Below are 25,738 nucleotides of genomic sequence, written 5' to 3'. Positions count from 1 at the left end.
GTGCTGTAGGAAAAACAGCACAGATGTTATATAGACACACAGATCTGGGTTCAAAACCCAAGAAAGAAACGCCGGCTTCTGGGGAACTCCTGGCTGCCACCAGAAACGATTCATCCAAGAAAGCAGTGAAGTGGTACCTCACCAGGCAGCCAGTACCTCCCTATGCTCTCTGTCCCTTCCTAGGGCTAGAACATGCTGGAAGAGGAAGCAACCTTCTTTTTTCTTTTGGTGTCTTCTGAAAATGTCTTCTACTTTTTTTTTTTGACCCTGCATCTGAAGGTGATGCAGACTTTCACCGTGAAAGTGTGACTAGAATCTAGACTTTCTTAAGTTATGGTTAAGTTATAATAAGAGAGGATATTTTTCATCTTTCAAATCTTGCTGGTTTAAATTACGTAGTTAAAGCTCAAGTTTACCTCTTCTTAACTTTTAAGATTGCTTTTTAACAAACGTCCTCAACCAGAGCAGGGAGTGGCTAGGTGCAGCGAGGGGTCATGTGCTAGCTGCTGCAAGCTCTGGGATGGCGGGGGCCAGCTCTGCACTCCTGAGTCCTCAAGGCTTGTGTGCGGGATGCCACACCTCCCACCGTGGGAGTGACAGGAGCTGAGGACGTGTTCTAGGGAGGCTTTTCATTCACAAAATGACCTTGCACAAGTTGTTTAACATCTGTGAGCCTCAATTTCCCCAGTCATAAATGAGAATAGTATGGTATTCATCTCCCTAGTCTAACACGATCATTGCAAGGAAAAAAATGGAATAAGGTAACCTTTTAAAAAAGTATGGCTTTGGGGCCGGCCTGGTGGCGCAGGAGTTAAGTTCACATGTTTCACATCGGTGGCCCAGGGTTCCCCAGTTCGGATCCCAGGTGCGGACATGGCACCGCTTGGCAAGCCATGCTGTGGCAGGCATCCCATATATAAAATAGAGGAAGATGGGCACAGATGTTAGCTCAGGGCCAGTCTTCCTCAGCAAAAAAGAGGAGGATTGACAGCAGATGTTAGCTCAGGGCTCATCTTCCTCAAAAGAAAAAAAAGTACGGCTTTATATATAATGCTAATATATTCTGCATCACAAGCAGCCTTTTAATCTCATTTCTGCTCAAGGAGCTCACTCCTGCCCTTTCTCAGTTTCTCAAGTTCACAGAGAACACCTCATCCCACTTTTTTCAGTCTCAATCCCCACTCCTTATCCTGACTTTTCTGTGATAAATCTGAGTAATAGCAAATTAGGTCTGGGGTTTACATACTCTGGGTGTTGGCAGAATCTAACAGACCACAGAAAGAAGAAGCTAATGTTTCCACCAACACTTAAACTGTTCATGAAGAAAAGTAATTATTATTAAAGTACAAATGAACCTAAAAATCAACTACCGCATGATCCAGCAGTCCCATTTCTGGGTCTCTATCCACAGGAAATGAAATCTGGATCTTGAAGAGATATCTGCCTGCCCCTGTTCCTTTCAGCATTATGTGCAATAGCCCAGATATGGAAACAACCTAAATGTTCATCAACAGATGAATGGATAAAGACAATGAGGTGTGTATATATACAATGGAATATTATTCATCTTTAAAAAAAAACAGAAATCTTGCCATTCACAATAACATGGATGAACTCAGAGGACATTATGCTAAGTGAAATAAACCAGACACAGAAAGAGAAATACTGCATTATCTCACTTACATGTGGAATTTAAAATAGCCAAACTCATAGAAGCAGAAAGTAGAATGATGGTTGCCAGGGGCAGACAGGAGGGAGAAATGGGGGAGATGCTGGTCAAAGGGTACAAAGTTTCAGTTATACAAGATAAATGGGTTCTGGAGATCTGACGTACAGCAAGGTGACTGCAGCCAACAATACTGTACTGTATACTGGAAATCTGCTAAGAAGGTAGACCTTCTTAAGTGTTCTCACCACAAAAATAAAAATGGAAGAAAACGGTAACCAGGTGAAGTGATGGATATGTTAACTTGATTGTGGTGATCATTTCACAATGTATACATAGATCAAACCATCAGCTTGTACACCTTAAATATATACAATTCCTGTGTCAATTATACCTCAAGAAAGACGAAAAAAAATTTTAAATCAAACAACAAAGCAATGACAAGAAACTATGATGTCAAATAGTAAGCATGACTAAAAACCCACAGTTATACTGCTGCAAAAATATGCCAGCTCACCTGAAATGGATATTTATTTTGACAGGGAATGACACCGTCATCATTCTTCACTATTTCCACACACTTGATTTTTGAAACATCAATAAATCCCTTTCTGTATTTTTTCTGTTAAAAGAAAAAAGGGGGGGAGGGAGAACCATTACAATCACAAGATATTAAAAAAAATGTTATTAATAGTAATATTTGTTAATGAAATCCCCGATTCAAAATATTACTATTTCCGTAATAATTATCTAAATCATGGCTCCCTCTACTGTTAAAATTGTTCAAAATACTAACACTGTGAAGACAGTAATCAAACTAATTAAGTCCTTTAATTTCTAAAGATGTTCTGTTCCTTCCCCAAAAAACCTCTAGAACAGAAACGGATTCTCTTTTATTGTCACCTTCCCCATCACACATACGCCTTACCTTCTTCAACTTCTTGATGACAACCCCCCTGAAGAAAACATCAAAGTCCAAACCAAGCAAACTTTCACGTACTCCATCACAGCCACACACTCCAGCCGGTTACATCTTCCCCTCCAGCACACAGAACTCACGGCGTTCACACTGAAGCCTCCATTCACTCTCTCTTATTGAATGCTCTACTTTTCCTCCCTGTCGCCCTCCCTCCCTGCTCTCTGCAAATTCCCCTGCAGGAAGTAACCAATGACACATGAAGACACCCCTCCCCAAATCAGCCACACCCTCCAGCACAGTAATCTTACCTCTGAGAATTTCTCCCAGGGAAAAATCCAAAAGAATGCAAAGCAGTATGTGCAAAGATAATTTGATACACCATATCCATTAAAAAGTATTACAAACACAATGTAGAAATAAAAATGTTTACTGAATAATAGTAACTGATGCGTTCCACTCAAAAAGCTGTATAAAGGCTAAGGTTACATTTTTGAGGTGGGGTAGATATTTATATGATAAAGAGCAGAAGAGAAAGTAGAGAAATGAAGAATGTTCTAGTATTTGGGGTGACCCAGCCATTTCCTGGCCCTGGTCATTCAAAATTGCTTCATCTAATACTTTGAAATTCCCTTCTGGCCACAACCTTTGGGACCCCTACGCTGCTCCCAGGAACCTGCTCTGCATCTTCACTGTCACCATAAGACTTTCAGACCTGCCAACTCTCCCAGGCCGTCAGCTCCCACCTGATACCTGACTAGACTACTCTGGCTGTCATTTCACCAGTGCATCCTCTCTCTCTTGCAGACACACTCACACTCACACTCACACACACATCCCATACTCCCTTGACATGTTTGTGAGTCCCCAGTTCCATCCACACCTTCCCCTATTCCTGCACACCTGGCTGCAGAAGGTCACGAAACAATCCTGTCTATCTTCTCTGTGCTCAGCCAGGCCTTCACTGCTGCTCTCCTTCCTTCTGTGCCTTCATGGAGACCACCAGTCTCATCAGCTCTACAGTCCCTTCCCACTCCCCTGGTCCAGTGGACAAGGTCCTTCACTACTTTATGGAGAAGCAGCAGCCATCTCATGAACACACTCCCAACTTCTTCCTTCTGCAGGTCAAAAGCACCCTAAGTTTTACCCTTTTTCCTTCTCTTTCATCTTGTGTTGAAGAGAAAGTTAAAAGGACACAACAGTTAAGACATGGTAGCTGGCACTTAACAGACGTTATTTCATTTTATGCTCACAAAAGTCTCCCCACTTTACAGATGAGGCACTGCAGCCCAGACAAGTTAAATAATCTCCCCAAGGACCCCAACTGACCCCAAAGCCCACCAGACCCCGGGATGCCTCAGCTGCAAACAGGTGACAGAATTATTGAAGCCAAGTCCCCAAGGGGGCAACAAGGATTCTGAGCATGGACTGAGCTTCAGCCAGTATAGGAAAGGGGACATTCTCCGTAGTGGTGCTCTTCCAAGGCATTTACTTCTCTGCCTGTAGACACATTCAGGCCCCTCCCACCCAAACCAAGAACCCTTCTTGTGGCCCCGCGACTGCCCTAACTCTTCTCTTCCCTTCCTGAAAACGATTACACCTTCAGCCTTCATTTCCTTTCCACCCACTCCTTCTTAACCACTTGCAATCTGCCTCCCACCTCACCACAGCCTGCTAACGCCACTCTCAAAAACATCATCAGTGACCAAACCTGGTGGTCTTTGCTCAGTTTCCACCCGCTCAAACCTTTATGAGGCATTTGAGAGTGCCGACACTCTCTTTTCCCTTAGTGGTCTTGATTTTGGGTCATTCTGGTTTTCCTTGTCTCCCTTCCCCTCAGTTTCCCACTGGACAATACCTATAGTTTCACACAGGACTATATTCCTGAGCATACGGTCCAAATATTGTGCCATTTAATCTTCACAGCCACTCTGTGAGAGAAGTAGTATTAGACACATCTTCCACAAGGAAGAAACTAAAATTAAGTACCTTGCCCAAGTTTACCTGTGGGCGAGACATACACAGTAATTATTTATTATACAATGTAGTAAGTACTGTAATATAAAAAGATAGTAAGAGAACATAGAGGAACTAAGGCTTAAATGACAATTTCAGAAAAGAAATTCTGATATATGATAGGAAATGAACAGCACATGCAAAGAAAAACCTATTCCAGAATGACCTCAGTTGCCTCATCTGTAAACTGGGAATAATTATAGTATCTACTTCATAGATACTATTACCTAGTTATGAGAATTAAAATGAGAGTATTTGCAAAGTGCTTAGAAGAGTATCTGGCCTGTAGCATGATATCTCTAAGTGTTTGCTACATAAATAAATAAGTAACAAAAAAAGATCAGTGTGGCTGAAGCACAAAGTACATGAGGCAGGATGGAAAGACCAGCAGGGACCAGCTTGTGAAGAACCTGGTGCAAAGTGTTAAGAGGTCTGGTTAGACAGGGCCACCCACCCTGGTCCTGGAGCCTGCACCCTTAATGGGCAGACGAAATTGCCAGAGCATCATCCTCCTGTTAACAAGCCACACATGTTCCTTATAGAAACCTTATAAAATACTAACAGCACAAGGAGAATGAAATAACCCTTACTCCCCCAACCCTGAAGAAAATCACTGTTGACCTCACGGAGTTTTCAGACATTGCTCTCAGGGGTCATTTATCACCAGCCAGCTCACTTAGCCCTCAAGCAGCAAGTTATAGTCTGCTTCCAAGATGCCCACCACCTGCCCCTGCTATTAAAAGCAGCTGTTAGATGTGCATCAATCTATACAGGAAAATTCGGGATGACTTGTGTACTGGGTTGGCTTATGTCCCCTAAATTCATGTTCTGTATTATAGTCTATATTCATGTACTGTACTAATATTTGGGCTTATTAATCCAAATATCTTGCTCTGAAGTTTGCAAATAAAGGTTCAAATTGAAGTTGCTCATTCATTATTCTATCTATCCCATCACGGAACACTGATCAAACACCAAGCACAGAGCTACGTGCTAGAGCTTCAAAGCCACAGAAGGGGGTTGACGGTCTCCTCAAGAGGAGTTCCTAACACCAGGGTGGGGAAGGGGAAGAGGGGAATGATTCATAATCAAATAATGACGAAGTCAGTGAGCTCAAGGTGTGCTACGGAGTGGGGCAGTGGTTGGGCCAGGAGTCGGGCAAGTTTCAGGGAAGGAGGTGACATTTTGATTGGGTTTTTACAACATAAGTAGGAATTCTTCTGTAGTGAAAGTGGAGATGAGAGTTCCAGGCAGCAAAAACAACAAAGCTCTGATTTAGGGAACAGAAAGAAATTCACTATGGCCAAAGCTCAGGGTGGTTCAGAGGAAGTGAAGGAAATGACTCAAAAGGTTATCTGAAACCGAATCAAGAAGATGCTTATATGCCAGACTTAGGAGTTTGGATTTATCCTGAGTGGTTTTAAGTGGGGAATGAGGAGGGCTGGGTTGAGGTGTGTTTTTGAAAAAATGATTATTGGGGCCGGCCCGGTGGTGCAGTGGTTAAGTGCGCACGTTCTGCTTCTCGGCGGCCCAGGGTTTGCTGGTTCAGATCCTGGGTGTGGACATGGCACCGCTTGGCAAGCCATGCTGTGGTAGGTGTCCCACGTATAAAGTAGAGGAAGATGGGCATGGATGTTAGCTCAGGGCCAGTCTTCCTCAGCAAAAAGAGGAGGATTGGCAGTAGTTAGCTCAGGGCTAATCTTCCTCAAAAAATAATAATTATTATTAATGGCAGTGTAACAAATGGGTGGAGACAGAGAGGCTGGCTGGGAGACTGCTGCAGCATTCAGACGAGGGCTAATGGGGTTGTGAACCCAGTCAATGGCAGTAAGCAGGTGAGGAAAGCAGGGAGGCCAGAGTCTTAGGAGGCAGAGGCCACACAACTTTGGGAGCAGTGAGAAGTGGGGATTAAGAGAGGAGTCAGGGAGCCTGAGGCATTCTGAGTTAGAGCAACCAGTAGACATGGATACCATGAACAATAACAAACACAGAATAGAATCAGGTTGGAGAAGGCAAGGTTGGGAACTGTTGTTTGAGTTGACCGTTGGACAACCAGGTGAAAATGTATGAAAAGAATTGAAAATATGGGGCTCAAACTCAGAAATGCTTAGCATTTTCTTTATAGATAAAGAGAATCCTTCTTTTCAAGACACATATATGGTATATTCAGTAGAGTCTTTTTCTAGCCACACCTGGGGGTAACCCTGGGAGGCAAAGCAGGGACAAGAAAGAAGAGGTTTGCAATGATTGAGAGACTCGTCAAAGGGAATCCAGAGTCACCGGAAGCACCAGATGCCCTCTTAACACCTGGTCTCTCAACACCTGGTCTGCACACTTTGCTTGTTTTTTCTCCATTTAGACTATTTAGAATTTCTTCAATAAGGAAATTACTTCGTGATTACTGAAGTATGCTATATATTATTGTCAATATTGTGGCCCAAGGAGAAATATCTAAAGTCATTACTTTTTTCATGCAAAGTTTCCCTTCTATTTCTATAGACTTCGCCCTGCCCACTAGACTGAAAAATCACGATTAAGCTGAGACCTCCTCTTACTCATCTTTGAATCCTCCAGGTGGAGAAGACTGCCTGGCACTTAGTAGATGTTTATTAAAAAGTGTGCTGAGCCAGTCTGAAAAGAAGGATGAGTGACACTGTGTGTGTGTGTGTGTGTGTAGGATATATACTTCTCTTCTCTTTCACATCCTCTGTATATTTCACAAAGCTTGAAAATGAGGTAATCCTGGCCACTTTACACATTTGTAAACCAGCATAAATGGGGAAACTAGACAGAGGGATGAAATAAAACTTGCTTAAAACCACACATCAACTGAGTGGAGAACTGGGAGTTAGACATAAGAGACCCTGTCCCACCTGCAACTAGGATATACAACTATCCACTGAGGGGGCTTCGGGGAGAAGAAGAAAACAAAAAAAAGAGATCCCATCCCTCGGCAAGTCTTACAAGGTATGCTGTTTTTCTTTCATTGCCAGAATACTCAGTATTTTTAAAATATCAATATTGATCCTAATTTAATAAAATTATTTTTTTTTAATGTATATAAATAACCAGGGTTGGCCCCATGTGAATCTGGGACATTTATCTTCAGGACACCCTCATATCCTCCTTCCACACCCTCCTCCCTAGGCATCCTGAGTCTCCATTATGCACAGTGAGAGACCTAAAAGAACTTCCTGCCAATATTCCAAACGGTCCCTCCCTTTTCCCCCATCACAACTTTTGTGTGATGTGGCTATTCCCAGCTGCCTGCCACAGAAGAATTTCACTGCAATGGGACCTCCGGTAGGTAGCACAAGCCTTGGAGACAGGCAGACCCTGATTCCAGCCTCTGTTTTGCCACTTAGAAGTCGGATGGCCTAGGGTAAGCTCTGTCTCCACTTAGTTCCCTTGTCTGTAGGAACAGGATACCACTACTCACTTTGCTAAGCTTTTAGCAGGAATAAAGATAATGTACATAGGTGCTTAGTACAGTGTCTGGCACATGGAAGTCACTCCCTAAATGGCAGCATTTACTATTAATTAGCTTTCACAGTAATCCTGGGAAGTTGTTAGGAAACTAAGCATCTGAGAAGGTATGAGATTGTCAGAGGCTGGGCCAGAACTGAACCCAGATCTCTCAAAAGATGAAAGCTTTTATCTGACACCAGGCCTCTCAAGCTTGAAATTTCTGACTCTTATTATAGAAAAGAAAATTATCTTACGTCAAAATCTAACAGTTATAGAGCACTCACGATGAGCCAGGCACTATGTTAACGTCTTCAATGGATAACTCAATGAATCCTCACAGCATTATAAAAACTGTTGTCACCCCATTTAACAGATGAAGACATCAAGACTTGGAGAGTATAATTAACCTGCCAAAAGTCACATAACAAAACAGGATTTGAACTCTGTCTGTCTAATTCCAATCCTGAGTGCCACATACGCTTGAATAACTTGATATCATTTAACTAAGTACAAACTAGGTGGAAATCTCTGCTCATAGCTGTTAACAACTATAAGACCAAAGCAGCTCACAAATTAGATCCAAATAAAGTTAGACAACAAATGAGATTTAAATTAACAACATTACTTGACTGTGATGGATGGGGCGTTTGCTGGAACAGAATCCCTCTCCCGAAGCCAGTTGTTTCTATATCCACATGCTCGCATTACTGTGTGCCACGTGACTCCGTCTTCCACCTCTTCTCTCACTTTCAACTATGGGCACCTCTGTTGGCACACACACTGCCATCCTATCATCAGCCTCCATTTGGCACCACTAAATTGTCTAGTGTTCACTCAGCCTCTGTTCTTTCTCAAGAGGCCACAACAATTAAAACAGATCATAAATACAAACCCAAAGATGGGCTCCTGGCATGACATGCTTAACGACAAGAGACCATGCAGAGAATACAGACAAAAAGCAAATATTTTATATGTATACATACAGACACACACATACCCTATATTGCTGGGGGGGGGGGGGAACGGTGCTATGAAATAGTGTCATCAAAGTAAGAACCCAGAATTTACAATTCTTAGAACTTGCAGTCTTCGGCAGACAGCACCAAAACTTGCTGTTAACATTCATTGTTCACTGCGTTCCATCATAACAATTCCTTCATTCAGCCTCATCTGTCAAATGTTGATTCCCGCTTCCTTCCACCATCGACAAGGCACAGACACCGAAGGGCCATGATGGAGATTAGAAAGCACACAATTTCTTGCCCTTAAGGAACTTAAAACCAGACATTCGCTAAAGGTTAGGAGGAACAATAATGTTTTGTTTTTGTTTTGTTTTGTTTTTAAAGATTGGCACCTGGGCTAACAACTGTTGCCAATCTTCCTTTTTTTTTTCCCAAAGATTGGCACTTGTGCTAACAACTGTTGCCAATTTTTTTTTTCTGCTTTATCTCCCCAAACCCCTCCTGTACACAGTTGTATATCTTGGTTGCACATCCTTCTAGTTGTGGGATGTGGGACGCCGCCTCAACGTGGCCTGACGAGCGGTGCCACGTCCGTGCCCAGGATCCGAACCCCGGGCCGCCGCAGCAGAGCGCGCAAACTTAACCACTCGGCCACGGAGCCAGCCCCAACAATAATGTTTACAATGAAAGTTCAGATGGGTCAAAACTGAAAGGCTAAAGAGTTCCAGTCAACTCTCGAAAATGAAAGAAAGAAAATGACACAATTCTACTAAAAATCTCAAACGAGCCAAAAGGCCTATTCTATACACAGGAGCAGCTCTTTTCACCTTCAACTCAGAACAGAGTTAAAAGAATGGGCCTCAAGTGCTGTAGGACATGTTAATCAGGAGAAATAAGGAAACCTCAGGACTGATCTGGCATTTTTCTTGTGGCTACTGGGAATAATTTTGATGTAGATTTTTCTGGCATCAGGAGAAGCAGAATAAACAAAATTTAAAGTCATTTCCAACTTGGTGATTCTATGATAAAATGTTCCCTCTTTACTAAGGACTAAATTCTAGTGAAAAATGAAAGGAAAAAAAAAAGAAAAAAAAAGAAAAACTTGACATGCTAATATTTTTTTCCTCCCTTTTAACCAGCTCATAATAATAACTGACATAGGTGCTGTACATTTTGTAAAGTGCTTTTACACTAAAAAAAAAAAAAAAGCACTTTTAAATCAAGAAGCTAGTAGTTACATACATAAGCATGGTTTAATTCTGAAGATTATAGTGTTTAACATAATATCCAGGAAAAAAACAGAATGTTGAAAAAAATCTCTATAAATTATAAGGAATCTGAAAGCAGAAAATTCCAGTCCTGAAATCACAGAATAATTTTCACATAAGATTGTGCTGATGTAGGCAATTACAACGTTTCCGGAGATATTTTTTCACTATATTTAAAGCTAAAGCTTTTTTTTCCTGAGTGGTCATTTCCCCTTTTTCTATGCTTCTATATTTTCCCAGCTCCCTTTTGTGGCCCAACGGCACATCTAGAAACTATTACCAGGTGAATTTTATTACAGTTGAAAGCAAAACTTACTATAACACATGTGCTTTGAAATAAGTCTAAAAGTGATTTACCTAGTTTAACTCAAAATCAGTAAAAATTGGAATGACTTGTATAGAAATAAATGTATAGGGATCCTTTCATAAATTTTACGTAACAGACTTCTGAATTCAAGGAATTTTAGAATTAACAAATTTAATCCAAAGGTTATAAATCCCTTGGAGCAGAGACAATACCAGTGACCATGGATTGCCACATCTTCCTCCTCTTCCTGGGTGCCCAGCTGCACTGCATTTCCCATCTCCATGCATTTAGGTGAGGCCACATGACTGAGCTCTAGTCAAGGGAGTGCATGTGGAAGTGATGTAACACCACTTCCTGTCCTCCAAAACATGGACCAAAAGACAATGGACTGCTAACGGGTACAAGATTTTTTGGGGGGAGGTGATGAATATGCTCTAAAATTGACTGCAGTGATGGCTGCACAACTCTGTGAACATACTAAAAACCAGTGACTTGCACAATTTAAATGGATGAATTGTATGGTATGGGAATTAGATCTCAATAAAGCTGTTTTTAAAAACCAATAAACAAACATAAAAGACAATGAAGCTATTAGATGGAAGGAGCCTGGATCCCTGAGTCACCATGTGGACAGTAGTTATACATAATCTGAGCAGGAAATAAACTTTCTATTGTGTTCAGGCATAGGGTTTTTGGGGACTTTATGTTAAAGCAGTTAGCTACCTTGAGTAATACATTCTTGAACAAGAAGACCCCCCATCTTAGCTACTCAATACTTCAGATTCCTTATATATAAAGGGCACACACTGAACTAAATCAGTATTTCCCAAATTATGCTACAGTGGTATCTGAGGTGGTTTTAGGGGGAACTCGGACAAACATTTGTTTTTATTGTATTTAGTTTTATAGTTACCTTGTAGTAATGGTTTTCTATTTACTGATACAGTTTCCTTTCAACATAAGTGTATTTAAGGGAAAAAATGTGAAGTTAAGGGAAAGCACAGTACTTTACAGATGGTACATATATGTGTCACGATCATGTAAGCAGTATACAGAATGGCCAAAGGGTGGACAAGACTGGGTTATATTCTCTCTGTTTATTTCAAATTCTAACACTCCTTGATTTTTGTTATTGTGTACCTGTCACTGTATTCCCCCACCACCTGGCCTGCCTGGCACAGCTCCCACTACGTGAGTCAGGCGTACAGCGGGGTTATTGACTTGTGTGTGTGACAAGATTCCATGCACAGGTATGCATGCAGCTAAAGCCCCATGAATGTGACCCATGAGGATTCTCAGCCACCTCTCCTCAGAGACCAGCATTCCTGCACAAATCCCACAAGCCTACTTGTTCCCACCCCAACGAAGTTTCCGATTCCTTACTGATAAGAAGACACAGAAAATGCAGAAACAGAGAATGGATTTTTGTGGCAACATTTGGCTTCTGGGGCACAGCTTCCACCTGGACATATTTCCTGCCTAGACTGATACACAGGGAAACGTTTTACTGGGAAACAAGAACTTACATAAAACTCAGGGTTGGGCTTGAGCTCTGAATCTGCAGCATAGGTACAAAACGATTAGATTCCCTGGGGTGAACTTAAATATATTCAATCAGAGTGTCTGAGTTAACCCGTATTTGAATAATAAACATAATACGCAACCTTAATTGGCACTGTGTGCCAGGTACTATCTCATGGAGTTACACAAATTAGCTCATTTAAGTCTTCCAATAACCACCCCACCTCTGCAAAAATGCCAAGAGCAAAAACACCTGTGGGAAATCACGGACTGGGTCACAGTGGCAGAGAAGGTTCCCACATGGCAGATCTGTGAGGGAGGACAGCCCCTGACCAGTATCTAGTATGCAAAACGCCCACCATATGCTTACACACTGAGCTAGACATCATGGAAAGTCAGGGTGCTTACCACCATGACATACTTTAATATTTAGGTCTGCAAGCACGACACCATGGAAATACTTCATTCTCTTAGTAACTTCCTGTGATTAAAGTATATATGCAAATATCTGGAGCCTTGTTTCATATGGTCTGAAACGTAGGTGAGTGTTTCATAACCACGAATTGTCCAGTTTTTAAAACATAATTCTGTTAATTGCTACACCGAAACACTAAGCTGTCATGAAGCCAACTTTTAAAGAAACAGAAGCCCACAAAGATGCCTTGTACACTAGATTCTGACTAATTTGTCACCCTCAGATTTAAAAAGCCCACATACTTCCAAATGTTTGTAAAATGTTCTCCCCAGGTTCATGTGGAATCTTACTGAGAGAGAAATTCCTCTGTAACTCCAGGATTTCAGGCTAGTGGGATGTCAGAAGCCTCTTTAGCAAGAACTAAAAAAATAAGGGATATACCCTCCTACCTGCAAAGACCTTATAATCTAGGTGGGACATAAGACATGAACATCATTTTGATGCCTTAACAGGCCTAATGAGGTTTCCCAGCCAAGAGTTATTTAAAATTGCAGGCAAGAAATAGAAGAGAAATCACAGACAAAGCATTATCTGTGGGTCTGCTGGATCTGCAGAGGGCCAAACAGCCACAAGTCCAAGAGACAACGGGGTGGTTCCATTGGTAAAGAAAAAAGGGACTGGACATTTCTGTCTACCTGCGAACTCTCCCTGACAGGTGACTGGAAACAGAGTGGCCAATGCAAGTGATGGGAAGAGGACAAAAGTTTGCTTTAAATATAAAGTCAGAGGTTATTAGGAAAGCAACTTGTCAAGTTGATTAACTTTTAGGGAAATTTGTGTGAATAATGTACAGAGCAATTGGCGATACTGCTAGAATCTCTTTGCCTACATGGACTTTTTTTTAAACTTATTGAACATGCCACAGTTATTCTGAGTATTGTTTCAATGTTTGAACATAGCAGAGTCAATGTGTCCTAATGGTTGAGAGAACAGCTTCAGTGTCAGGCAGACCTGCGTTTAAATGCCAACTCTGTGGCCCCATGCAAATTAATTAACCTCTGTTGGTCTCTATTTCCTCCCTCATCTGTAAAATGGGGATATGAAAATAACCTATGCCCTAGATTATTAAGAGGATTAATTGTCATACAATCATAGAGTACTCAGTACATATCTGGCCCATTGGAATCACTAATATAAGTTTTTTAGTGTAACTGTCTTTCTCTTTAAATTTAAGATTTCTAAAATTTTTCAGCATTTAAACTCTTTTTTTCCCATAAATAGATCCTTAATTTTTTTCCACACTATATCCTCTAACTTTGTTACAGAATTCAACAAGAAAAAGGATTTAATAGAGAGATCTTTTAACTATTTTACTGGCTTTTACACTGTTTCTTTAGGTAACAAACCAGTACTTCCTTACTTTCTCCTTAGAGGAATTCAGTAAATACTCCGGGAACTCAAAAAATACAGGAGTAGGCAATTAAGCTTGACTTTAGTGCACAAAACATCATAGAACAAACTAGAGAAAAAGGACAATAGCAGAACCACTCTCTCTTGAAACAAAATAATATTTTCAAGACCTATTTTTAAAAGTAATTTAGTCTTATCTATCAATTACCATAGAAGCAGAGGAAAAGGACCGCAACTTCTTAGGACAATATTTCCTGTGCATCTACTATATGCTAGATAATGTGCTAAGCATAAAAAATGTGAAGATTAAAAAATATGGCCACTGTATTTACCCAAGAGAAATAAAGGCACCTGACCACACAAAGACTTGTACAAGAATTTCCGTTGCAGCTTTATCTGTAATAGCTAAAAACGGGAAACAACCCAAATGTCTATCAACAGGTGAACGTTTAAACAAATTGTGGTATATCCATACAATGAATACCTCACAGTAATAAAAAGAAAGGCAATATTGATAGAACAAAATGGATGTATTTCAAAATAATATGTTGGGTGAAAGAAGCTAGTCTAAAAAGAGAACATGCTGCATGAGTTTGTTTATTCTAGAAATCTAATACAAGCAAACTAATTTCTAACATCGAAAATCAGATCAGTGATTACCTAGGGATGGTGGGAATGAAAGGGGAGGTTATGAATCACAAAAGGGAACGAGGAAATTTAGGGGGTGACGAATATGTTCATTATTTTTATGGTAGTGATGGTTTCACAGGTGTCAAAACTCATCAAATAATAAAATTTAAATATATGCAATTTATTGTGTATTGCTTATACCTCAATAAAGCTGAAAAAAAAATATGGCCTCAGGCATCAGGGATCTTGAAGTTTGAGAACACTTGGAAACCAGGAAATTCTTTGCTAATTATTTAGTGTTCTAAATCATAGACTTAAAAAAAGAAAAACCAACAAAAGAGAAAAATAGGTACAAAGATTAAGCAAAATAAGTTCAGTTTTATACTAGGCCAGTTTATAGTAGATAGTCAGTCAACTCTCATTTAAATGAAGGCTCTGCCTTAGTACTTATTCCAGTTTAGAAAGAACTCGTCCATCCATCTGATTCATCAGTACTAAATGAATTTCTAGTTAAGAAATAAATAAATTGAACACCTTCCCCCCAAACGGGTGCCTGGTCCTACCCTCCTCTTTCTTCCTCTCTCCTCACCCGCTTCTTTGACGCAGGTTGATGAAGGTCACCAACTGGAAGCTCAGTGAAGACATTCACACTGCCCCCCCAGCACCTGCAACAGTGCCTGGCATGTGAGAGCCTGGCATCTGGCAGGTGCCCAGTGCCTTGGTTGAATAGGTCAGTGAATGAGCAAGGACATGAATGAATAGGAGGGGCTCCAGATAAGCGGAGTGGAGGCCCTTCTCAGGTTTAATTTCACAATATCCAGTGAGAGCCACCACTGGACTATACTGTTTCAGAGAAGAGTGTCAGCTGTTTTTATTTTTGCCGCTGCTCTCTCAGACATTTCCCATACCAGGGGGGCACAGGCGTGCCAAGAATCACCAGGACTTAAGAGGCCCTGCCTCTCTGCCCCCCGTTCTATGGAAGTGCACTGCTGCACGTGTGGTACCCAGTTAACAGGGTAACCATCCTGCTATAATCTTTAAAGATGCTCATCACTCCTGTCAAGGGACACTCTCCTCAACCACAGAGGGGGCAATCAGGGGATATATCGCTGCGAATCTCTTTGCTTTTTTTTAAGCAGTAAAAGAGAAGGAAGGCCCTTTAACCCAGGTTGCAGTTCTGGGGTTTCTATGGTTAACACTGACTAGTAGCACTTTGCTTCTGCACCAGGGATTCCGTGTGCCTGTGTGTATGGGGGCGGGGGGGTGGGGGTGCGGTGTGTGTGTTCTGAGGCTCTCCAGAGGACACTTCATGGGTTCCTGGTGTGTTTTTTTTAATGACACTTCATATCTTTATGAACGTGGAAATACCTAGAATCACATGAACACGATGTCTTATCAAGAGGAACTTGAGGGAGGTAAGTCTTCTGAGTTTTGGGTGTGTGAGGGTTACAGACAGCAAACAGGGCAAGACAGAAAATGCAATTTCCGGGATAGGAGGTGGGTGGCAGTGGCTACCAGTAAGGCAAACGCACAAGGGCACACTCTGTGGCTTTTGCATGTGGTATGAACCTGCAACCAAAGCACAAATAGGGGCACAATTCCCACCCCCACCCCCAATATCCCCACCATGGCCGAATGGATTGATGAAGTGATAATCCAGAGAAGTGACAGCCCTGGGAGTGGTAAGCCGCTATGGCAACCACCCCACAGCCTCACCCCATGAGGCTGACTGGTGAGTTACAGGCAGGACTGGGTTTCTGGACAGGCGAAAAGTGGGGAGGCTCCTTACCTCCACACTGCCCACACCAGACCAGTGCCTCCACTAAGAAAGACCACTGTCTCCGCTAATCTGATGTTCATGGAGGGCAAAGATGCAGGCATAAAGTATGAGCTGGAGCCATGGTTGACTTGAAATTGAACCAAACTTTGCTAGGGGACTGCAAAAGCAGAGCATTAACCTGGTCTCTAAATAAGCCTCTCCTGGACCATTTATAATATCGCTCTAGTTCTCCCCAGTGTTAAAGAAATCACACCGCAGTTTGTCTTCTGAATACCTTTAAAATATTAAACTGCATATGATGGCAGCTTCCCTATACTGCTTGCTGCCCCTGAGAGAGCAACATCCCCTCCTTTTTTTTTTCAATAAAGATAATCAGCTGTACTGGGAAAAGTTCCTCCCTTTTTCTTCCAGAGGGGCCAAGGGGGCAGGAGGTGGAGTGAGAGTGAGGGGGAAAGGGCGGAGGTGGACATGGGGAGAAGGAATCCCTATGAGAACACTGGCAAGAGAGAGAAAATGTGTTTCTCAGATCCAGGTCTCTAGTAAAGGAGATGACTGCCCATCAATTCTCCCCCCAGTAAGATATTCACAGAGAAATATACAGACTTGCCCAGTTCCGTAAGTTTCTGTGGGCCTCATGGGTGTCAATCACTGCGTTTACTATGGTTTCTATACGAATATTCACTGTGTGTTACAATTAATCAATTGACAGAAAACTTTTGTAGCACAACTTCTCAACTGAGAACATTCTATAAATAAAATCATTTTTAAAACAATTTCTTCCCCTGGCTGGGTATGCTTGACAACATCAAGGAAGTTCTGCTGACATATTTTGAGGTGTGCTGACAGCAGTAAGGTTCTACTTAAGATGGAGGGACTCCTTGTCTTTTGGAGGTGGACACTGAAGCATCTGTGGAAGAAATGACGTGACTTCTGCAAGATAACGGGAGTGAGGGATTTGCTACAAGTAATGGAGGGGGAGGGAAGTGTGACTCAGGGTTATTTGGCTGGGTGCTGGGTGTATGGGGGTCACTGAACTACTCTGTCTACTCTTGAGTATGTCTGAAACTTTCCATAATAAGAGTCTAAAAAAATACTTCTGTCCATTACATTTTTTAAAATCCTGATGAAAGTCATAGTTGGATCTACTTACAAAAATTTTTTGTGAGAATATAGAAAGGGTCCATTATAAACTGGTAAAAAGTAGAGATGGGCACATTACTTAATTGCTGCTGATGAAGCATCAGCTATCCTTGTGGTAACGCACACTGGATTCAGAAGAGGAAACAACAATTCCTGATATTTACGCAATCCTTCTTGGAGCTCATGTTTCCACAGCTCCTTGCATCCATCAATCTCAAAGTGCCTGGTAATTCATTACAGAACTACTGACACTGCTGAAGTAATGAGATACTTAGCATCTGCGTTTTACAGTTAGGTAAACAGGGCACTAAGGTTAAACAAATGGACCAAGGGCAAATGAAGAGGACACAGAACTCTGGGCTACACTGCTCTGCTCTTTATTGGCCGTCACAGCGAGGGCCATATTTAAACTAGTCAGCCCCTCTTAGTTTGCTATTGGTATTTAATTAACTCTCAAATACTCTAGGAAAACTTAATCCAAGTTGCAGAATATATGGGCAATCCAAGAGACGCCCCCAATGCCAAATACAAGACCCCCACAGCCCAACAGCCAGGCCACTCATTGTGAGCCCACCAGCACCCACGATGGGGGCATTATTTGTTTGATTTTCTCTTCCTTACCCCGTCACCTCCCTTCCTGGGGTGCAGAGGTACCACGTCACATCACCTTGACAGCAACCAGCCTCGGAAGACTTTCGAGGAACTTGTAGAAGTTACTGTAGTAACTCCAGTGAGTATATCTGAAACCTCCATACTACCAAGCACGGGCTTTTAAGTGGATTCAGAAAGAGAAGTCGCCTTTCTCCTCAATTCGCTAAGGTAATATTAGGTCAAACTATAAGAAATTGCCATTTTTGTAAATCAAAGATGATCAAATATTGATAATTTCAGATGGTTCAATTTAGTACATTTAAGGTATTTGGTCCTAGTCACACACTTCACACTCGGAATCAGAAGCAGCCTTTTTTCTAACTTCTACAAATCATAAATGCAGTTGTTACTTGCAAGACTCCTGTTGGACAGCTGACACCCATAGTGGACGGAACGACTCACCATCAGTACCCAGCACAATCAGAACTCAATCGAGATTTGGTGTGGACAAGCCAGGAAAACGCTGGAATCTGAATTAAATTTAACTTAGTCAATTAAAACGTCAGACAGTTAACCCAGAATAATAGCAATTATTTTAAATCATACACTATCTCAGTTGCCGAATTAACAGTCGTTTCACTGTGGCATGTTTCGTGGATATCATGATTGTGAACTTCAGAATTTGTAAACTTTCCATTCCTACTTAGGAAAGGGCGCAGGTCACACTGAATAGTTCATGCCCCCAAATTAAAAAGCCTTACACCCCACAGACAGGATAGTAAACGACATCAGCAGTTAACTCAAATGCCCTCACACCTTTCTCTTATCTCTCCTACTCAGCTCTTCAGTCACAATGTATGGAGCATCTGCTCTTGTCCTCAGGAATTTGCAACTGACTGGGAAGAGGTGATTACCCATAAGGTAGGGTGGAAAGTTCTTTATTGAACAGAATCCAGTGAGACACAAAGGAAGAGGAGGTTATTTCTTCCAGAAGAGTCAAAGAAGGCTACACCAAGGAGGTGCCTCTGAGCTGAGCCTTGAATCACGAATGAGGGATTTCCCAGCAAAGCACAGGGAAAAGAGTATTACAAAGTGACAAATAAAAATGGCAAGTAATAGGATATATTGGAATATATGAGGAAGCCATTTGGTGTAAACCTAATTTGGCCTGACCTTGTCTTTCCAAAAGGGCCTGACCGTGGCCGTTGAGCACGCATTGTATATCTGCTTTAGAGATTCCCTATGGTAAGAGCAAAAGGGCCTTGAGATAAAGGTGCAACTTCCCTCCCCCTCCCAACGTTGGCATCTCCTTAAGGATTAAGTATCTTTCCTTAGGCTAGAAACCGATTGCTGCGACACCTGTGACCACCCAGCCTGAGACAATAGACTTGCCTCCTGCTACGCCCACCAAGATAGCAGACCCACTACCTGCTGTGTCCATCAAGTGCTGTGCAGACAGGGCAATCTTGTGACTATTGCGGGAGGGACATTTCAATCATATGTGAAACACCCTCTTTGAGGGTATATAACCACCCTGTGTACCCTCACTTCTTTGGAGTGCTCTGTTCCTTTGTGGAAAGACTCTCCCGGGTTATAATCCTAAGATTTAAGCTCAGAATAAACTCACCCAAATTTTCATTTATAGATTGGTTATGGATTATTTTCATTGACAAAAGAAAACACTACAAGCAAAGGGCGGCAGAGACAAAAAGCACAGCAAGTCTGGGGACTGCAAGCATGTCAGCGAGCCGGCATGTAGAGAGGCATTCAGATGAACAGATGGAAGAGGCAGGAGAGGAGAACGGGAGGGAGGAAGGACGAGATTACGAAGGGCTCTGCATGTAGTGCTAAGGGGTTGCACCTACTCTTCAAGGCAATGAGGAACCATGGCCTTAAATGATTATATTTTGGCATGCAAGGGCCCAGGCCCTCCTTCTTTGGAGGAAGAAAAAACGGGTAGCTTTTGAAAAATAAAAATAAAAGGACAAACCACTTTATTTTGTTTTACATATCTTATATCTCATTAGACTAAGACCCAGCTGGACTCTAACAAGAGCTTACTGCTGCTTACTTGCTGTGTCTCCTTGGACAAGTTATTTAACCTCTCTGTGCTTCAGTTTCTTTAGCTACACAACGGGATGAATAATAGCAGCACAGCTTCATAAGTCTGTCGTAAGAATTAAGAGAGTGAATTCCCGTTAAGCTCTCAGAACAAAGCTGACAAATGGTAAGTGCTTGATAAATTTAGCTATTAGTATGATTTCTCAAATAGTATTAGCCCTTAGGGAAAATAAAAGCAAAAGCCACTAGCTCTGTTTAAGGAAAATCCCTCACACCCACCTTCTAGACTCCAAGAAAGATCTGAGAAGTGAGGTCAAATGTGACTGTGTCTTATTAAATAAAATGGCATAAATGAGATTCTTCCCTTGGCCACGACAAATAACCAGTGCCCTAAAATTACGAGAGGACATAATAGAAATGACCAGTGTCTACCAATAGCCACACATTTTGGCCAAAAAAGAGATTAACCTTTACTTCATGGGTCTGGCAATTCTTTTTTTAAAAAGGACAGTTGATGTTTCATATGACCGTCCTATTTTTACCCTTTAAGGCTGTTATTTTAGCTCTGTCTTACAGTATGAAACCAATACTGAATCAGCAAGTGATATATTAACACTTCCTTTTTACGTTAGAAACAGTTGATCTCTGGAAACTCACAGCCTTAAAACACGATAGCAGAGAGCACCTTTCGTCAAAAATTTCTCTTCCTTCAAAGTATAACAGTGATATGACAAAGATACACTTTTACCAGTTTGTTAGGCTTTCTTGAGGGCTAATGCATGTTCTGGTGAACATAAAGATTAACATAAGTCTGATCCTTATGTAAATACACAATTTAGCCAGCCAAAAAGTATCACGAAATTACCCAGAAGCAGTGCAGTGTAATGGTTCAGAGGTCGAGAATCAGACAGCGCAGGCTGGCTTCCTGGCACTGCCACGCACTGGCTAGATAACCTCAGGCGAGGGACTCAACCTCTCTGGCCTCCGGTTTCCGTATCTGTAAAATGGGAATGATAACCACACCTACCTTATAAAGTTAAGAAGATTAAAGTTAATACTTACAAAGCACATAGACCATGAATAACACAGGGTAGCACTACAGAGTATTTGGTAAATTAAAAAATAAATAAAAGCCTACAGAAGGCTCCAAAACCCTTCTGTTCCCAAGCCCAGGAGACCCTCTCGATTTTCACTGGGCAAGAGGATGTGTATTCAGGATGACCAGGAAATGATAAAAAGAACATTTTCCATTGTCTCTGTTTTTAAAGTAGAAAAATCTCCCTTCTTAAAGTGTTTTTTGAACCAACGGACAGAATAGCTTGTAATATTCTTTCTGCATACAAATGGCCTTACTGGGTAGGTATTTTCTCCACTTACAGAGAAAGAAACTGAGGCTCAGAGAGTTCTATCAACTGCCCAATGTCGCAGCTGGTAGATGACAGATCCAGGATTCAGGGCAGGTCTGTCTGGCTCCAAAGCCCACTGCATGCCCCTTTCTTTTAGGATAAACAGCACTAAATGGACAAGATCTGGTGATTTCAAATTTACTTCTCTAATCCCAACTTCTCATATGTACCTGACGGTATCTCTGACTACCTAGCAAGACATCGCTCCTTACATCTTTCATTTATATCTCTTCAACATGATTCAAAATAAATCCATCCTATCCATCCTTGAACCTGGAGCCTGCTCAATCATTCAACAACCATCTATTATTTCCCACAGGTCAAGTGCTGCGCTAAGCACTGCCTTCAACTTGTGAAGCTTACAGATGAGGGAGGGAGAGAGAGACTGAAAAAATAATTGTACAAACAATTTATTAAACAGAGATAGGTGGCACAAAGTAAAAGCACAGGATGCTATGATACAGGGAAAACTAATGTATCCTGGAAGATCAGAGAGGCTGTACTGAGGGACAACCTGAAACCTGAAGGAGGAGAAGCATGCCGGTCAAGCGAGGGGAGACAGGGATTCCAGACAGAGGATATAGCTAAAGTACATGCTCCAAGGTGGAAAGGAGCTGGCGGCCTTCAAAGAACAGAAAGACTGATGAGCTGGAAGGGTGGAAGCGAGGAAGAGAAGGCAGTGCAGATTAATGCAGACAGGTGGGGAGGCTGCTGGACCACAGGCTATGTTGAGGACTCTTGAGATCTAAACTGGGGATAATGGGAAGCTCTTGAAGGGTTTTAAGCAGGGGAGGGACATGATCATATTGATGTTCTTAAAAGATCACTGTGGCCATTGTGTGCAACAGACAGGAGAGGACAAGAGTGGAAAGAGGAGCCTATTCAGATGTGACAGAGATCCCTAGTTGTCTACCCACAATATCCACTCCTCATCAGTAACGGAACTCTGACTTTTAGTTGGGTACATTGATACTTAGAATAAGAGTCAATTTCTCAATACCTTTGCAGCTAAGTATGGCCATGCACTAAGTTCTAGTCAATGAGATCTAGGCAGAAACCTCATGTGGAACATAAGGGAAGGCTGTTGACTAGAGCGACCCAGGTGGGAGATGTCCTTTCTTGCTTTTCTGTCTTTCTTTCTTCTTCCAGCCTGCAATTCAGACAAGATGGCTGGAGCTCCAGCAGCCATCTTGGGCCAATATAAAAGATAAAAGCTAGCATGATGGAAGGGAAAGACAGGATCCAGGATCCAGGATCCCTGAGTTGGATCCACCATACTAGTTCAGGTCAGCCTGACTCCAGCCTTTTTTTCCCACATGAAAGGAGAAAAAATAATCTTATTTTGTTTAAGCTACTATCAATTAGGAGTTTTCTATGATACACAACCCAACTCAACCCTAACTGATACAGAGGCTACTATATCCACCCAAAAAGAGGCACAGGTGGCTTGGTGGTTGAGACAGAGAAAAGTGGCAGGACTGAGATATATTTAGAAGGCAGAATCAACAAGATCTATTGAGAGTCCAGATGTGAGAGAGGAGAGGGGTAAGTTTAGACCAACTCCCAAGTTTCTGGCACAAGCAACTGGGTAGACCGTGGTACAATTACTGAGCTACAGATAGACATTTTGAGTTTCTTTTCAGACATTTCGAATTTCAGATGCCTCTAGAAACCCAGATCTCAGAACAGATAGCAGGCTGGGAAATAAAGATTGGAAAGTCATCAGCACATAGATGCTAACCCAAAGCCATCGGAATGGATGCCTCCTAAGGCGAGTGCAGAGTGAGAAAAGAGGCTCTACAACAGAACGTTGAGAAACACCAATTCTTTATTTTATTTTATTTTACTGAGGTCATATTGACTTATAACACTGTATAAATTTCAAGTATACATTATTATATTTCAGATTCTGTATAGACTGCATCATGGTCACCATGAATAGTGTAGTTTTTATCCATCACCACACATATGTGCCCCTTATCTCCCCTGCACCCTCTCCCCATTCCCTTCTTCTCTGGTAACCACTAATCTGTTCTCCTTATCTATGGAAACCCCGTTTCTTGAGGGAGACCAGAAGGAGCACCAGAAAGGAAGCTGGGAAACCATGGAGTTCACATTAGGAGATAAATACATGAACAAGAAGGACTAGGGGCCATCCAAGAGGCAGGGAGATTGCTGCCAGCTGGTGCTGGAAGAACAAGGAGGCAGGATCTAAGAGACACAGACGGCAGGAGGAGGATGAAGAAAGAGGAGAGAGGAACAGGGGAACAGGACAGGCAGAATGTTCTGAGAGTCTGGCATGGTGGGAGGAGGCTCTGAGACTTGGGGGAGACTTTAGGGGCCTACATTCCAGGGGAGGGGGAGGAGAAATCATCCCCCCCTCACCCCAGGAAACCAACAGCCCAGTCAGTGGCTTCTCAGCTCACAAAGTCAGAGAGAGTCACAGGTTGAGCCGCAGGCACATGGTGGCTTATTTTAAGGTGGACAGGCTTTCATCAACACACTGGAACTTCTTTCAAACAATTATCTTAAATTTTCCATTGTCAATTAAATAAACTTTTAAAGGAGTGCAAGGTAGAGGGTAAGGATTTTTATTTAATCAAATCAGCATGAGCAGTCAAAAAGAAAGAGCAGAGTTTTCTATACCAAGGATTAACAATAACGGCAATATTACTAATGTTTCTTCAAGGCTCCCTATATGGCAGATGTTGCTTTAAATTCATTTAGTGCATGTTTTAGATGCATTATCTCAACTTATTCCCACAACAACCCTACAAGGCAGTAACTATTTACTGTCCCCATTCCACAGATGAGTAAACTGAGGCACAAAGTGGTTAAGTTCACTTGTCCAGCATCATATAAGCTAGTGAGTGACAAAGCCTGGGATTTGAACACTGGCCATCTGACATCAGAACCAACAATACTTATCTGAGTCAGAAAATTTGCTTTTCTTGACTCTGAAAAAGAACATTTCCAGCCATTACATGAAAGTAATTGGTAGAAAAATAATTATGCAAAGCCATAAGCAGGAAAATAATTTCTACTTCCCAAGAGAACTGAGAGAACTGGCGAAAGAGAAGGTACATTGTTTTTCTTTTCTTTAAGTGGTCTGTCTGGTAACTCAGAAGAAAAAGAACCCGGTTTTAGTCAGCTCGTGGTAGCCTGGTCGGCTCTTTCCCAGAACTGTTCTCTACGGCAGAGCCCCCTTGAATGTGCTGTGACAACTCGATGCAGCGCAGACACGGTCAGCCTCTGCCCACGAGAACAAAGGAAGGTGTGACCCCAACATGTGACCCAGACACGGAGGAGGCCAGGTGGAGGAAGCTGTTCCTCTTTCAGTCAAAGCTCACCAAGGTAAAAGTGAGTCTGAGGCAGTGTGTCTGGGGCACTGGAACAAAAGAACCAATATTTCCACTGGAGACACAAATAGCAGACGTCAGTGTTTCAAATGAAGGCTTTTCGAGAGAGAAAAGACACTAAGAATTCAGAGCCGGGGTTGCAAAGCTACACGGAGAGATGCCCGGGCTAAGCAGTTATAATGCACCATGATCTGGAGGTTCCGGGTTAACCCAGAGAACCTTTCTAGCAAAGAGGCTTTAGCAGCGGCACAGACACGCACAGGAGCTGAGGATCAGCAAGCATCCGCACAACTCAGGGAGCCATTATTAGCAACCCACCATGTATCAAGCTCTCTGCAGGCACTGGGAGGGGAAGGGAGATATGAGGATAAGCAGACATGATCTCTGCCCATTCTCAATTTTCTTTCCTATTTTTGCCTTTGGTGAGTGTGCAGAAAACAGTTAACCCAGCAGGCTCAAGACTGCTCTTCTCAGAAACGCCTACTTGTGGGGCTGGCCCAGTGGTGTAGTGGTTAAGTTCGTGCGCTCCACTTCAGCAGTCTGGGGTTCGCAGGCTGGGATCCTGGGTGCGGACCTAGCACCGCTTGTCAGGCCACATAGTGGTGGCGTCCCACATAAAATAGAGGAAGACTGGCACAGAAGTTAGCTCAGGGACAACCTTCCTCACACAAAAAAGAAAAGAAAAGAAAAGAAAGGCCTATTTGCCTCTCTTCCATTGGCCCTTGGCTGGCATCTGGGAACTCGGACTGTGGGAAGGTCCCAGCATACCCAGCACTGGTAAGAATAGCTCATTGTGCCTAAACTGTTTGTACAAACAATATG

General features: G+C 42.2%; 1 protein-coding gene across 6 annotated transcripts in view; it reads right to left on the bottom strand.

Moving 5' to 3' along the window:
- TEC (tec protein tyrosine kinase) overlaps positions 1-25,738 on the bottom strand; it is a 123,649-nt gene that overhangs the window by 32,421 nt on the left and 65,490 nt on the right. For 5 of the 6 annotated variants that reach the window (XM_014857120.3, XM_014857119.3, XM_070505934.1 and 2 more), the window contains one exon: positions 2,184-2,288. In XM_014857120.3, the coding sequence (XP_014712606.1) occupies positions 2,184-2,288 (105 nt within the window). Of the gene's footprint in view, positions 1-2,183; positions 2,289-2,594; positions 2,760-25,738 lie in introns of those variants that run through there. The other variant, XM_070505935.1, reaches the window with a different exon arrangement.

Source organism: Equus asinus, chromosome 3, assembly GCF_041296235.1.
Source record: "Equus asinus isolate D_3611 breed Donkey chromosome 3, EquAss-T2T_v2, whole genome shotgun sequence".
Classification (NCBI taxonomy): Eukaryota; Metazoa; Chordata; class Mammalia; order Perissodactyla; family Equidae; genus Equus; species Equus asinus.
Note: the sequence above shows the minus strand (reverse complement) of the source record. Positions and strands in the feature narration are given on the sequence as shown.